Below are 15,422 nucleotides of genomic sequence, written 5' to 3' on the forward strand. Positions count from 1 at the left end.
AGAGCTCCCAGCAGCACAGCAATCTTGCCAGCCATCGAGTCAGCCCAAACGGCAGTCTTCTTTCAGACCGCAGGAGAGCTGCCATTATCCCTGGCTGTTTGTGCCCTCTGTCTGAGCATCACTGTTTAATAGCTACTGCATTAAGAACAATTGCCACAGCAGTTCCAGTGAACTGCAAATATTTCTCTTTAGAGAGGAATCTGCTGCTGGTATTTGAACTTGTTCTGTGGCACTGGAGTCCTGCCCTGGGTCACTATGGAAGCAAAGAGCTTCTATTTGTCTATTATTACTTGCCCCAGATGACTGGGTGATTTCAAGTGTTGTGCCCTAACAGGCATGCCCAGCCTGCTGGCTGGTGGCCATGTGGCTATTTACCTCTTGGGATGTTACCACATGACCCCAGATCACAAGATAAACAGCCCTTGTTGCCACAAGAGTACCAGACACACATGAAAAAAATCCACAAGCCCTAGACAACATGTTTGTTTATGCATGGAAAAGAATACAGTTGTAAGTGTGAACTGACACTTGTTCAGCTTTATACAAATATATATATATAGTCCTTATGCAGAAGCCTAAGATACCCAGGTTAGTCTGTATTGAGCCAGGAAACAATGTTTTCAACAAACAGTTTATGCTGCGTATCTTGTTACCATACCTTATCCTGCTCTTCTTTCACATAGGTTGAATGCAATTCAAAGCTGGATCCAACAAGAACAACACTTCTGAAGGTAATTAGAGCCATTTCTTTTAAAATTATCATTCCCCTTATTTAAAATCATATGGATTACATGAAAGAGATGCAGTAGACTCTGACTCAGTAGAGGTAACACAGTGAGATTTCAGTTGTGATGTAGAAGGGTAGTGCCTTCAGGGTTAGAAAAGGAAAGCTGTGAGAAAGATGAGGACAAACACTTTAACAAGGTCTGTTGTGACAGGACAAGAGGAAATGGTTTCAAACTGAAATAGAAGATTGAGACTGGATATATGGAAAAGCTTTTTTACAAGAAGGGTAGTGAGATACTGGAAGAAGTTGTTGTCCAGAGAGATGTAGTATGTCCCATCCCTGGAGACATTCAGTGTCAGGCTTGATGGAGCTCTGAGCAACCTCATCTAGTTGTAGGTGTCCCTGTTCATTGCAGGAGAGACAGACTGGATCTTTAAAGGTCCCTTCCAACTCAAATGGTTCTATGATTCTGTGAATATTTTATTATAAACCAAGCTGGGAGATTCAGTCAAGGCTAACAACAGGGAACCTCACAGCTTCTCCTACGTTCCAAAACACCAGAGTTGAGACTTGGAATGCTCAGTATTTCACATATCTGTAATGAATCTGACCAGAACTGCAAGGAGTGGAAATGCAAAACAATCCATTCTAATTTCCTCAACATCTCAACAACTTTATGAGATGAGTGGGGAACTGATCTATCCTGCATAGCATTGACATCCATCCTGTGTGGTGGACACAGTCCAGGACAATTTCTGTTTGGAAATAACTTCTATATTTTCCAAAAAGTTGGTAAATCGGGCCAACAAAACTGCAAAGAATTGTGCAGTCTTTGGTACTTGGTATTCATAGTATGGATGCAATTTCTGGCTCATTAATGATGACATAAAGTATGATGAGTATAATAGCATGCAAACAGTGACACAAGCTTGGTCATTTTTCTACTGGGAAATTCTAATGTACTTCTCTTTACTAAACTGTCCAGAGGAAATGAGAGTAGACAATTATTTTTTTAAATCCTTTTTCCTCCTAATGTTGTGGAGTTCCAATGCTGACCTACCATGTGGCCAAGAAAAAGCTGACAATATCTCTAACACTTGTCAGTGGCCAACCTTTACTCCTCCAAAGATACGGCTGATGCTAGAACCTGCTGCAGGCCTGTTTTGCTGCTAACTAATCCTAGATAGGATTTGGGGTTTCCTGTAATTCACAACTCAGCTTTTTTCAGCTTGAGGTGTGCCTTGGAACAGGACTGTTTTCGTTGGGATGACGTCGAGGGGTGGAGTGGCAGGAAAAATGAAGTGCTCCAAGAATACTGCATGCACTCAAGATAGCTTTCTAATTTGGCTTCCTCTGTTTCCCTTGGCAAGTCAGGCTGATGCTTGCTATCCGCAATCTCAGCAAAGTGTTTTTACCTCACCTCTGAGGTTTAGGCATTTGTTTTCTCACCTCTGTCATTAAGGTCAATACTACATCACATTACTATAATTCAGAACTGGAGGTGTAACCAGGACTGTCAAGCTAGTTTCTAAGAAACTGATCCCTTCCTATCAAAAACATTTATCTGTAGCTCTATCTGATGTTTTGCCTGAGGGTCATATCACTTCAAGGGTTTTCTGTGGTGCAATCATAGCTCTCATGAATGCTCAGCTACTTGCTTTAGTAAGCTCATCTACATGTGTGTTACTCATATAACAAAAGGAAATGCTTTCCTGCCCGATTGCTTAAAAAGGTCATTTTAGTGTATCCTGAGCACACATGAGTTCCTCTGGCAATACTCTTAACTGTTCTCATCCTCATTTCAGATGGCTGACTGTGGTGGGCTCCCCCAAGTTTCCCAGGTATGATTTGGCCGACGGAAATCCTACTAATCCTGTTCTGCAGTGTCCCAGGCTGCAGTAAATAATGGGTGTTTTCCTCTCGGGTACTTGCTGTTCCCAAATTTCAGCCAAAAAGGGTGGTAATGATTTTTTGAATTATTAAGTCAATCGGTCATCTCAGCTTTTTTTCTTTAAGGACCAGTGGAGCTCAGAATTAAGATTAGAAGGAGGGTTATTGTTTCCACTAATTAAGTCTTAACCAAGGAAAGATTTGATGTGGGAATGAAATGATATTATTTTATGTCTGTCTATTAAGCTAACACAGATTAAGGCTTGTGCACTCACATTTTCAAGCTATATTTTTATTTGGACTATTTTTAGTACAGATCAGGAAAGTAGGAGGCAGGGAATAACAACACTGCGCTCTCATGTACACTGGCCTGACTTGACTGAGAATGAACTGGAGTTTCTGAAATATGTTTAGGTACAAATCTGGGGGCTGCTAGTACAACCAGGCTGGGAAAGTTATGTTCTAGTTTTACTTCACTAAAAATGCTGACCTCTAAGTCACATTTGGTCTGCGCATTGGCCCTCTGTGATAGATTCCATTCTTTGCAGTGATTCAGATAAAAATATGCTTAAAATATTAATAATATCTGCAAACTCAGTAACTGAGGTAGAGGCTGATCCAGCTGATGTATCATCGGCAGAGAAAAATAGTGTGATCTTCACTGCAAGAACATCAGTCATACAGTTGTACTTGGATATTCCCACTTAAATTTAGCCTTGTAAATTTAACTATTGGGTCTGACTGTTAAGATTTGTTCTCTGTTGATTAAGACCCAGTATGAAATGCTTTGCATGAGGCCAGTCGTTTTACTTTGATTCATCTGCCTAAATAACTGCACTAGTAAAGTTTGGACTGGGCATAGACCACTTATAAACACTTCTCCAAAAATCTCATTGTGAAATGCTTGCATCTATTTGTTAATACGATGAGGCAGGGAAGCAGATGAGGGAGGGCAATAGTGATGTTTCCCCTTGTTAATGAAAAACTCAAGGAAATTCAGAAGAACCTAGAAAATATTTAATATGTTCCTATTCAGGTCAGGTCAGACATCCATGGTATCTACTATGCTGTAATATAACTAAATTGCTGATCATTGTGTACAGTAATATTCTGCTTCTCTTACAGCCTGCCAAGCTTGCAGAAGCTTTCAAATACTTTGTTCAGGGGATGGGATACAGTAAGTATTGGTATTATGGAATTGTTCCTGTAGCTATCAAATTTGGTGGGCATCTAAGCATTCAGAGAGTGGTGGTGACTCCATTCAAGCTGAGTCTGAAGAAGCAGTCCTTTCATTGCCAAACTTGCACCCTCCAGCAACCCAAACTGCCTGTATGAGGAACAGGAACTTGGGATTTTATACATGGTAAAAACAGTGCTTCCACTTCTGCGTGTGAAGAACTGTATTCAACATGGATGGGTAGTTAAGGCTGGGAGTAAGGCAAGGACTTTCTTCCAAGCCTAGATAGCACGATTTTAATGAAAGACTGTTAGATGGTTGAACTAGACCATCTTAGTGATCTTTTCCAACCTTAATAATTCTGTGATTCTGTGATTCTTCCAGTGCCCTCTGCTAGCATGACCAGGCTGATGAGATCCCGCACTGCTTCTGGCTCCAGTGTAACCTCCTTGGAAGGACAGAGGAGCCGGTCCCACACTGGGGAAGGCACAAGAAGTCGGTCCCACACTGGGGAGGGAACTCGGAGCCGATCCCACACTGGGGAGGGCTCCAGGAACCGCTCCCACACAGACACACGCATTGAGCTGACGCCGAATTCAGCCAGCAATGCTGAGCAATCAGGACCCAAGTCCATGGAAGTGTCCTGCTAAGCATGTGTGGGAGGTTTAAACTGGTCACAGTTTGAGAAAGTAAAGGATGCCCCTTGTGTATCACAAAAACATAACTGGTATTAATCTCAAGCTATTCTGTAGGATGAGCTCTGTTCTCCAGGGTCTGACGGGGACCAAAGAAAAGAAGCATCTCATTTGCTCTATCATTTCTCTTGTAACTCAGACAGTTGCTGCTATTGTGCCCTCCTTCAGTGGATGCCAAATTCTAAAGGAAACTTGCCAAAAGCTGATATGGTTGTAAACACTTCAGAGTCAAACCAGACTTGCTTAATATCGTTCTTCAAAATCGATTACGCACCCCTTTATCTCTAATTCTCTTGAAGTAAACTTGCATAATTTGTGATGAGCTTCAAAGAGGGGGAAAATCACTATTATGGATGGCTTGTTTAAAAAAAAAAAAAAAAAAAGGAAACAAATGTGTTATGGCCTCATGTTGAAGCTGGAGTTGAATGCATTGTATATAGCTTGACTTCAAATGATAGAGAAGTTAATGTATCGTGCATTTATAGGCCTTCTAATTCATTAGTTTTCCTACATATAATAATATACTACTAAAATAGACAAATTTAATGTGACTTTAAGATGAACTAAATCTTTAAGCTTTTTTTTATTTCACTTTTTTGAGATCTAGTTCCAGTCTTCCTTTCTTTCCCCCTTTCTAGACCCTAAAATCTGCTTAGCCAAGTGAGGACATGATTAAATTCTGTAAGCAAGGAAGCATCTCTTCTTTGGGATCTTGGGCCAAAGGGTTTACAATGCTGCAAAAGTCGGTGTAGTCTGAGCAAGTAGGGTAGCTGTGCATGCCAGGAAAGCAGAAGCAGCTTGATTTTTACTTCAGACAGCTTCCTATCTATGCAGCCCAAGTTTTTGTGTCCAGCACAATTGGAAGACATTCAGAATTCTATAAGCACAGCCAGATCCAGCTGTTCTTTATTAGGAGAGATGAATAAGTGTGGAATGGCATGTAATTAAATGCTGTACATTCAACTGTGGCTAATTACTAGATTTGAAACTGAGATCTCACTGGTGCTGGGAAGCGTATTTGAGAAAGTGATGGAACGACAGTACTGTAACTGCAAAATGCAGTGTTTAATGACTGTGTAATGAACTGCTGGTTCTGCATCTTTAAGTTACTGCCCCAATACCTTGGGTTACTTCTTTTGATGTTGGTGGTTTGCTATCTTACTGCCAGTCAGATTTTCAGAGTTGGATGTCATTAAGTTTGTCCTTCATCATGTCATGGGATGGGATTTCCTGAGTCCCAGTACATACCTGCTGCATTGCAGACCTTGCATAAACAAGAAAACTCAAAGACTGAGCAGTTAAATAGCAGATGTTAATACTTTGGGATTGCTTGTTCAGAAGAATGCCATCTAGGTTACTTTATATTGACTAACTCAGCTCTCATGTAGAATATCCATAATGGTTTGTGGGAAGAACAGACAATTTCAAGAAAGAATAAAGCTATTGTGTAAAGTCTATCATGAAAAGTTTCTTAATGAAGTATTTGTATTTATTTCAAAACAAATAAATTTGTAACTTTGCAATGTTGTGTGTCTTCATCTTTTACCAGGAGTACAGCAATCTTTCTCAGTGGGAGCATTTTCCTTGTCACTTCTTCGTAGACATGAAATCTTTTTTCCTTGTGCTCCTATTCCTGCCCTTCCCTGCTTTCATGCTCTGAGCTTTTTCTTTTTTTCCCACTCCAGTGTACTATTTATACTAAGAAAACACAAAACATTTAGGTATCAAGTGTTACTGGCTGTTCAAAATACTAAAGGACAATTCTCAGAAAGAGTGGTGAGGCACTGGCACAGGCTGCCCAGGGAAGTGGTGGAGTCACAGTCCCTGCAGGTGTTCAAGAAGTAGGGAGAGGTGGCATTGAGGGACATGGGTTAGTGGAAGGGATGGGTTGATGGTTGGACTAGGTGACCTTAATGGTGTTTTCCAACCGTAATGATTTTGTGTTTCTATACAATCCTATCTTTCTGACAGGAATTGGTGTCTTCCTTATTGCATCCTTTCTGTCCTCAGCCTAAGTTGCAGAATTTTAGGTGTGTGACATGTCACCTAGCTGTCTTTGGAAGTATTTTTGCCTCTTGACTACGTTGCAGCTACCTCTCTGTCTTTCTAAGTGCTGTTCTTTTTTGACCTAATGGAAGAATCTCACTTCAGAACAGTAGGGATAACTTATCCCCCCTTACAAACAATTTTTGAAAGCAAACTGATGCAGGAATCTGATGCAGGAAAGAATTAAAGCTTTGTTTTATTTCTGTCCTTAAAGCAGAAATACAAGTTTCCCTTCTCATGCCAATCTGGGTGCTGGTAGACCACCCTGGTCTGGTTTTATGTACATTGGCACTCTGAGAATCAGAATTGTTTGAGCTGGAAGGGTCTAATCCAACTCCCTTGCAGTCAACAGGGACAGCTACAACTAGATCAGGTTGCTCAGAGCCCTATCCAGCCTGAGCTTGAGTGTCACCTGGAACACAGGGCATCTACCGCCTGTTCCAACACCTCACCACCCTCTTACCTAGTGACCAACGTAAGATACTGTGAGTTTCAGGGATAGGGAGATTTTGTGGATTTGCTGGAGCAATTTTGATGGTCTTTCCTCCTGTATCTCAAAAAATACTGTGATACAAAGAGACAAAAGCAAATATTTGTCATGTCTGAGCCCTGGTCCCACTAAATGTGATTATTCAGCAGTTGTTACTGGAGTGTAACCAGTATAGAGATTGGTTTGGTCAACCACAGCCTATGCCACTGCCAGTGAAAACGGGGGGAATATGTGCCAACACATCTTACAAAAGAAGGGCAAAGTCATGTTCTTCTGTGAGCTTTTCTAGGAATGACTAATCATTCCTTCCACAAGGACACCATGGTGTGTCTGTCAAAGCCTAGGCACTTAAGTTTTTTAAACAGGGAGGAAGGCATCCAATCCTTCTTGTAGCACAAAGGGATCTGTGAGCACTTCTCAGCAGCTGGGAGTTGCTAGGACCACTATAAATGTCAGCTCTAAAACAAAAAGTATTCATTTGGCAAGGAACAGTGTGTACCTGCACAGAAAAGCTGGAGGGTTTTGCAGAGAAGTGGTACTTTACCTCTCAAAAGGAGTTAAGCCTCCTTTTTTGCCTGCAGCACTGGGCACCCTTTACCGGTGCTTAACCTGAAGAGATGTAAGTAGCTTGCAGGTTTATGAAAATGTATTAAGAAACAAAAACACCCAACAACTCCTACAGCTGGCAAGAGCCTCCAGATCTTTTTTCCTCCTTTTTTGTAGTGAGGGGCCCACATCTGAACTCCGTACTCAAGGAGTGGCCTCCAAGGAGCAAGGAGTGCCTATGGCAGAGAGGAAATTCTGATTAGATAGCAGGAGTTTTCCAGAAATTAAACAGTTCAACTTGCATAGTGTTCCTGGGGTTACTGAGAGCAGAAGAGAATGTGCTCCTGACTGCTCCTCAGAACCTGTGGTAGAAGGGATGTAATTGATGAAATCACTGTTCTTTCCACCTTTGCCTGTGCCTCAGCATCTACTATGCAAAAATCAACTAAACTTCAGTTCCTCTCCCTGTCCTTGCAGAGCAAGAGTGGAAGTGGATGTGCCAATACTGCACCAGCAACACAGGACTTTTGTGCTGAAGGATGCTGCTTCTCTATTTAAAAGTCTCTAGAGACCAAACAGCTGGAAACTTCAACCTAGATGTGTTTTGGGGGGTGATTAATGTCACATGATGCAAGAGATGGGCTGAGCTGGAGGAAAAGAAACAGTTTATAGAAAAGCTGCTTATTTTTCTCTTCACTGCTGGAATCCTCTTCCTGTCTGTTTTTGTGTCTGTTGCAATCCGTGCTGTGCCAGTAACATGCTGTTGTTTTTACATTCAGCAGTCTCACAAGTAACTCGGTCTGCCCTCTTCCCACATTCTGTCTGCTTTTGTTTTGCACAGTTTTGTACTGTGTTGTGCTATCCCACATTCACTGGACCTGTAAGTCGCTCTGGGTCCGTACATATCAACATCTGTTTTGATGTGTGGATTTAGTGTTTCCACTGAGCCAAATATAGGCTTTATGTTGATAGCTGATAACTGCTGCGTCTGATGTTTAAATAACCAAAAGAAAGGATGTCAGGGTATTTTAGGAGATCAGCCCTTCCCCCTTTGCAACAAACAGACACAGCCTCTCACTGTTTCTATCTATTGCTTCATTAAGGGCTCCATTCATCCTATAAACAACACAGCTGCTGACCAGTGTTGGGAAAAGAGAGAGAGAAAAAAAAAAGGCTTTTGATTGCAACTGCCAAACAGTCCAATGTCTGTTCCCTGCAGTCCAACATGGGGATCTTTTGCTTACCCAGCAGCTACTGGGGGCCAGATCAGAGCTGTTATTCGACTGCAATTAAAGAAGCAGCCATAACAGCCCTTACCCTGTGTACCTGTACCTGTGTACCTCATACACTGGACACAAACATCACTGAGCAACCCCAGAAGAGACTGAAGGTTGGGAAAGGGGTTATAGGAAGCTCTTCCTTCCCACACAGCACGTAGCACAGTCACTACTGCTGTGGTGAGCTGTGACCCACATCAGAGCTGAAAACAGTCCTTGGGTGACCCGCCATGCACTGCTATTCCTTGTGGCTGAAGTGGATTATGATATTCAGGTCAAGGTCAGTGCGTGAAGAGCACTGGGGGCAGGGAAGAGCATTTTGCTGGGCGATTGCACTGAGGGAGAACTAGGGCAGCTCTTTGCACACCTTACAGACATAACAAATGGTTCTTGGAAGAGTGTAAGGCTGCTAGCAGCCTGGATTTCATAGAATCATAGAATTATTAAGGCTGGAAAAGACCGCTAAGATAATCTAGTCCAACCATCAACCCACCACCACCACACCCACTATAAACCATATCCCTCAGTGCCATATCTACTCTGTTTTTGAATACCTCCAGGGGCTGTGACTCCACCACTTCCCTGGACAGCCATTTCCAGTGCCCTACCAACCTAGAGCTCCCCTGGTGCAACTTGAGGCCATCACCTCTTGACCTATCACTGTTATCAGGAAGAATAGCCCAATCCTGGTCTGGCTACAGCCTCCTTTCAGAGAATTGTAGAGATAAGGTCTCCCCTGAGGTTCCTGTTTTCCAGACTGAACAATCTCAGTTCCCTCAGTTGCTGTTCATAAGATTTGTGCGGCAGACCCTTCACAGATTTGTTGCCCTTCTTAGGATACGCTCCAGGGCCTCAATGTTCCTCCCATAGTGAGAAGCCCAAATCTAAACACAGAAGTGGGGCCTCACCAGAACCAAGAACAGAGGGACAAACATGACTTTGGTCCTACTGACCATACTGTCAGCCTTTAGCTGCATGTGTGTGTGCGTGTCCCTGCAAGACCCAGCACCCTGCAGGCAGCAAGGTGTACAGGAGAAGGCACAGACACCAAGCTCATGTTCCAGCCCATGTGGTGGTCTTGTTGTGTGACACAGCCAACCTGCTTACAGGGCTTGGTAAGACCAGCAGTGGTGAAGCTGCCCCTGGGAATGGTGCCACCCAGCACCACTGAGGCTCCTCTTGGTCTCTGCCTCATACCAACATTTGCATCTCCCCATCTGGGGAATAGTCTCTTCTCAGCCAACTAGGATTTGGTTTCATTTAATACGAATGACAACTAAGGAGCAACTCCTACAAGTCTTAGTTCTTTACTACAAACTGACAGTACTAAACCTTGACCCCACAGTCATTCCCTTTTCACTGCTCAGGTTGGGCTTTGGTTGTGGGGAGTGCTTGATCACATGAGGAATGAGTGTGTGATCCAAGACAGCCAACATGGCTTCACCAGGGGAAGGTCATGCTTAACCAATCTTGTGGCCTTCTATGTTGGAGTGACGGCATTGGTGGACAAAGGGAAGGTGACCAATGTCATTTACCTGAACTTGATCAAGGCCTTTGACATGGTGCCCCACCACATCCTTATCTCCAAATGAGGGATGTGGATTTGATGGGTGGACCGCTCGATGGATAAGAAATTGGTTGAGAGGTTGCAGGCCCTTGGTGGTGATTAATGGTTCGATGTCCAGGTGGAGGCTGGAAACAAGCGGTGCTCCCCAGGGGTCTGTCTTGGGACCAGTGCTCTTTAACACCCTTATCAATGACATCAACAATAGAATTGAGTGAAACCCTCAGCAAGTTTGCTGATGACGCCAAGCTGAGTGGTGTGGTTGATACGGTGGAAGGAAGGAATGCCATTCAGAGGGACCTCAACAGATTTGAAAGGTAGGCCTGGTTGAACCTAATGTTCCACACAGCAAAGTGCAAGGTTTTGCACTTGGGCTGGAGGAATCCCAGGCATTAATACAGACTGGGAGGAGTAGTCCTTGAGAGCAACCCTGCAGAGAAGGACCCGGGGGTCCTGATGGATGAAAAGCTTAACATGAGCCAGCAGTGTGCTCTTGCAGCTTGGAAAGCAAATGGTATCCTGGGCTCCATCAGGAGAGGGGTGGCCAGCAGGAACAGGGAGGTGATTGTCCCTCTCTACTCTGCTTTTGTGAGACCCCATCTGTAGTACTATGTCCAGGTCTGGAGACCCCAGTACAAGAAATACAGAGAGCTGTTGGAAAGGGTACAGAGGAGGGCCACAAAGATGATCAGGGGGCTGGAGCACCTCCCCTACAAAGATAGGCAGAGGGAGCTGGGCTTGTTTAGCCTGGAGAAAAGAAGGCTGTAGGGTGACCTCATTGCAGCCTCCCTGTACCTAAAGGGAGCCTATAAATAGGAGGGGAGTCAACTCTTTGAAAGGGTGGGGAGTAAACTCTTTGAAAGGGTAGATAACTGCAGGTGAAGGGGAAATGGGTTTAAGTTGAAGGAGGGAATATTCAGGTTGGATGTCAGGGGGAAGTTCTTTACTATGAGAGTGGTGAGGTGCTGGAGCAGGCTGCCCAGAGATGTTGTGGATGCCCCATCCCTAGAGGTGTCCAAGGCCAGGTTGTATGGGGCCCTGGGCAACCAGGTCTAGTAAATGGGGAGGTTGGTGGCCCTGCCTGGTTGGGGGGCTGGAGCTTGATGATCATTGAGGTCCCTTCCAACCCAGGCCATTCTGTGATTCTGTGAATCTCATAGCAGTAGATCCCATCATGGCTGTCAGTACTTGATTTGGAAAGTGCAAAGTGCTTGGGAGGTGATGGTTTTTCCAGGCTAGTCCAAATACAGTGGCTGAGAAAGCAGCATCAGCCAGATGAGACATCTGTAGGAAATGTGTTGCCTTTACTGAAGCATACTGCTAGAATGTGTTTATGTTGTAGGGGAGTTCCCTTTTCAGCCAAACAGGCACACTGAAGGAGAAGGCTGGGAAGATCTTGATTTCTCACCTAATGCCCCAGTAGCCATAAGCAAGTCCAGCACACAGCCCCTGCAGCGGGCAGGAGGCCATGGAAATTGCTTCATGTTCCCACTGGGTCAGGAAATCCCCTTTAGATTTGTAGGAAAATTCTGAAAATTTTAATATGATAACAGTTTAACTTTTCTAGAACTAACTGATGGAATCCTTACCGGGCTCAGATGTGAGCATTTGTAAATACAGGGGTATGGAACAATGATTCTTTAATTAAAATGTGTTTTTCCATGTCTTTAATAACCTTATTTAAACCATTTCTGTCCATGCAGCTGTTGCAAACAGGTTATTCTTGCAGCTTCTAACAAGACATAACAAAAAAGTCATGCTTAGGGAGGTTGAGTAACACTCTTGACTTAGCTGAAAGAGCCTAGACAAGGTATCCGAAGTCTAGTACTTTAGAGTCAGAAACAGGCCTGCAAACGAGGACATATAAACTGGGGAACACCTGGCATTCCCAAGCTGCCAAAGCATTCACATTGAAGGAACTGCTCTCAGAGCATCCTTCTTTTCCATACAACTTTATTTTTGTGTTTTACATATCCTACAGCTCAGGGCTTTGTCACTCATTGCGAGCTCACACCTGGACACTGGCCAGAAGAGGGGAGTGGAAAAGGAAAAAGAAATGTCCAATGGCAAACATACTTCACCTTGCTTGCCTAAGCTTCTAAATGAGGTGTCAGTCGTATATTCATTAATCATTTACCACTTATGAGGTCATTTAGTATATTAAAACCACAGAAGCAACATGTCACCAACAAAACCTCACCATGGTGCTGTACGAACAAATAACATGTGTTATGTTGTTGGTGTAACTCAGACTGACACTGCCAAACCAATTTGTTTTTCTTATTATTTCTTCATATATTTCAGCATCTGAAGCTCAGAAATATTTCTGCAGGACTGTTGAAATAAGGAAGTAGCAGACTGAAAATGTATCTGTATAGATATTTGCTCACTTGCAGTTAATGAGAGATCTCTGTTTCCATCAGTTTAATAAACTGCTTAACTTAAAATTCATTCCAAAAAAAAAAAAAAAAAAATGGGGGAAAAAAGTCACAGGGTTTAATTCACTGGATGATTCAGAATTTCTGAGTGTTGCAGTCCTGATGCATGACATATATACAGCACAATCCTTGTGAATCCATTAAAAATGAAGCAACTGCACCACACCCTGCATGCACACCAAAAGCGTTTTAAATTCTAGCCAAAGCTCTATCCATGCAAAGCCATCTTGTAAGTTACATGCTTGTTTCTTTCCATACTTCAAGGAGTGGTTCCTAAACATAGCATCTTGACCTGCCATACAGACACTGGAAAAGCCCCTGTGGAAAACAATGGGCTATGCATACTGGAGCCTTGCCATTTGCATCAGAGTCCCATACTCCATCCTTCACCCAGCCTGCAAGGTCAACATGGTAATCGTCATGGTCGGGGTCAAATACTCTCAGCTTAGTCCGCATTGCAAAATCCTCACTCCCATCTTTTCTCAAACCTGTTTCTGAAGTACTGCACCAAATGGGTCTAGCACCAGCTCAGGGCTTGACATCTCCACAATGGTATTATTGTTGCTTTTTAGGATGATGACACCACTTTCAGGTCCCAGCAGAGACCTGGGCCCATTGTGCAAGGCACAGTACAGATGCACAGTGATCATCAGTTCCTGTTGATTGAGGAGTTTTCACTCTCACTAGAGGCAATGAACACTATTGCTTTGTTCTGGCCTCGCTAATGAAGGACTGAAGATAGGCAAAGCAAAGGGCTGGATTCACCAAGATCTTGGAAGGCCCTGCTCCTAAGCATATTTAAATGGTAATCACAAAGGTATTTTTCTGAAGTTACATGACTTGTTCAAGTTCAGAGAGAGCCAGTGAACCAAACCTAAAGGTTTTAACCCTAACACTAATATTCCAGTAAACAGCATCCCTTAAAACAAAGGAGCTTTAAAGCACCACAAACTGCAAGTCAGGTTCATTGGCAACAAGAGTTACTCATCCCATTCATCCTCACTGCATAGAAGAGCAGTTGCACCAGCAGCAAAGCTAATGGTGCTTGGTTTCCTATAGATTTGTGTCCGATGACTCAGAAATTCACTTAGAGCAGGTTAATAACCATTACTTCCCACCGGGTACCTTCAGCACTCCCTTCAGCATGGCTATCCATTTCCAAATGACAGATACATTCAAAATGTCTTAATGCTGCTGTTGTGGTTGGGCCATCCCGCAGCTGTGCTGGCTTCCTGGTGGACACGTACAAATGTGGTAGAAGCAATGTGCTGGGCCTCTCCTCTGCTCTGCTGTCTTATTTCATTTTATATTTCAGGAATGAGAATGCTTTTAAGGACTTTACTCCTTTGCCTTCTTTGTTTGACATTCACTACCAAGGGAGTGACTGAGAGATAAACAAATGTTTGCATATGCCTTGTTCCCTTAGAAAACCAGGCCAGAAACAGAAATATCTTGAGTGTTTAGGGGGTGGTCTGTATGTTTTAGGCATTCATTTCACTAGAAACCAACACACACTGGAGCTGCTGGTCACGCATTAGCTTACAATAGCTTCCTTTATCTCTCAATGAAATCTGTGTGGTTCAGCCACTGCAGCAGTTGACTACGGTGGTTACAGTGTTAGGTCATTGCAAATCTAAGCAAGGGTATTGAGTGACATAGCTTTGGGTCTGTGCATTCACCCTATCTTTTTCTTTCTCTATCTGCTCTTGTAACAGAGAAAGACTTACTGTACATGGAAATACGTTGTATACACACTTAGTTTTATGCACCATATATTTCATAATAGGAATATATATACATAATTATATACATATATATTCAAGGACATGTTCATAAATGTTTTATATATAAAATATATAAAATATTATACTCAACATTACGTGTGTGCATGTATATAAGTCATGTGTATATATATTCTTATATACATCTACCTATGTAGATATGCACAAACATATATGTGTATATACATGTGTACACACATACACACACACACACATATATATACACATAGTCCAAATCTAAAACATAGTCCAAATCATATTCAGGGGAATCTCACTGAATTCCTATGATGACCTCTCTACCAAGAACCTCAGTGCAAACCATTCCATCTTACGGAAAATGTTACCAGCTTCTCAGCTAAAGCCTCTTATTCTTATGCCTCCATTGGCTGTTTTTCCAAGTGATAATGTTTAAAATGTAACATGCTCAGCCTTGCAAAAGTTGAGCTTCAATTTGGGTTCAGCTTTGAATTAAGGAATAACCCAGCTCTACGGGAATGTGTACACACAAAATCCCTGTACATAAAGTTGTTCTTGAAGCTTAGAGTTTTGAAGATTTGCAGCATTTCTCCTATGTGTTTTTATCTACAGATTGCATTATTTTCATCCTACTCACAATGAATATTAATATATCATTAGTCAGAAAAAATTATGTCTCTTGAGAACTAATCTAGCTTCCTCTAGCTTATCAGGATGAAGACAGACAACTCACCATTCAGAACTAAAGCAAAACAAATGACTAAATTAAAACAGTTGCGTCATCTGAAGTTCAGACCTTTGAGGGTCCAGGCTCT

General features: G+C 42.7%; 1 protein-coding gene across 1 annotated transcript in view; it reads left to right on the plus strand.

Annotated features, from left to right (window-relative positions):
- The window catches only part of NDRG1 (N-myc downstream regulated 1), a 39,022-nt gene extending 33,012 nt beyond the window's left edge, over positions 1-6,010 (plus strand). Inside the window, exons 13-16 of the mRNA XM_072328841.1 lie at positions 684-731; positions 2,533-2,568; positions 3,743-3,794; positions 4,179-6,010. Coding sequence (XP_072184942.1) covers positions 684-731; positions 2,533-2,568; positions 3,743-3,794; positions 4,179-4,444 — 402 coding nt within the window. The 3' untranslated portion in view covers positions 4,445-6,010. The remainder of the gene's footprint in view (positions 1-683; positions 732-2,532; positions 2,569-3,742; positions 3,795-4,178) is intronic.
- Positions 6,011-15,422: the final 9,412 nt, after the last annotated feature.

The sequence above is a fragment of the Excalfactoria chinensis genome, chromosome 2 (genome assembly GCF_039878825.1).
Source record: "Excalfactoria chinensis isolate bCotChi1 chromosome 2, bCotChi1.hap2, whole genome shotgun sequence".
NCBI classification, from domain to species: Eukaryota; Metazoa; Chordata; class Aves; order Galliformes; family Phasianidae; genus Excalfactoria; species Excalfactoria chinensis.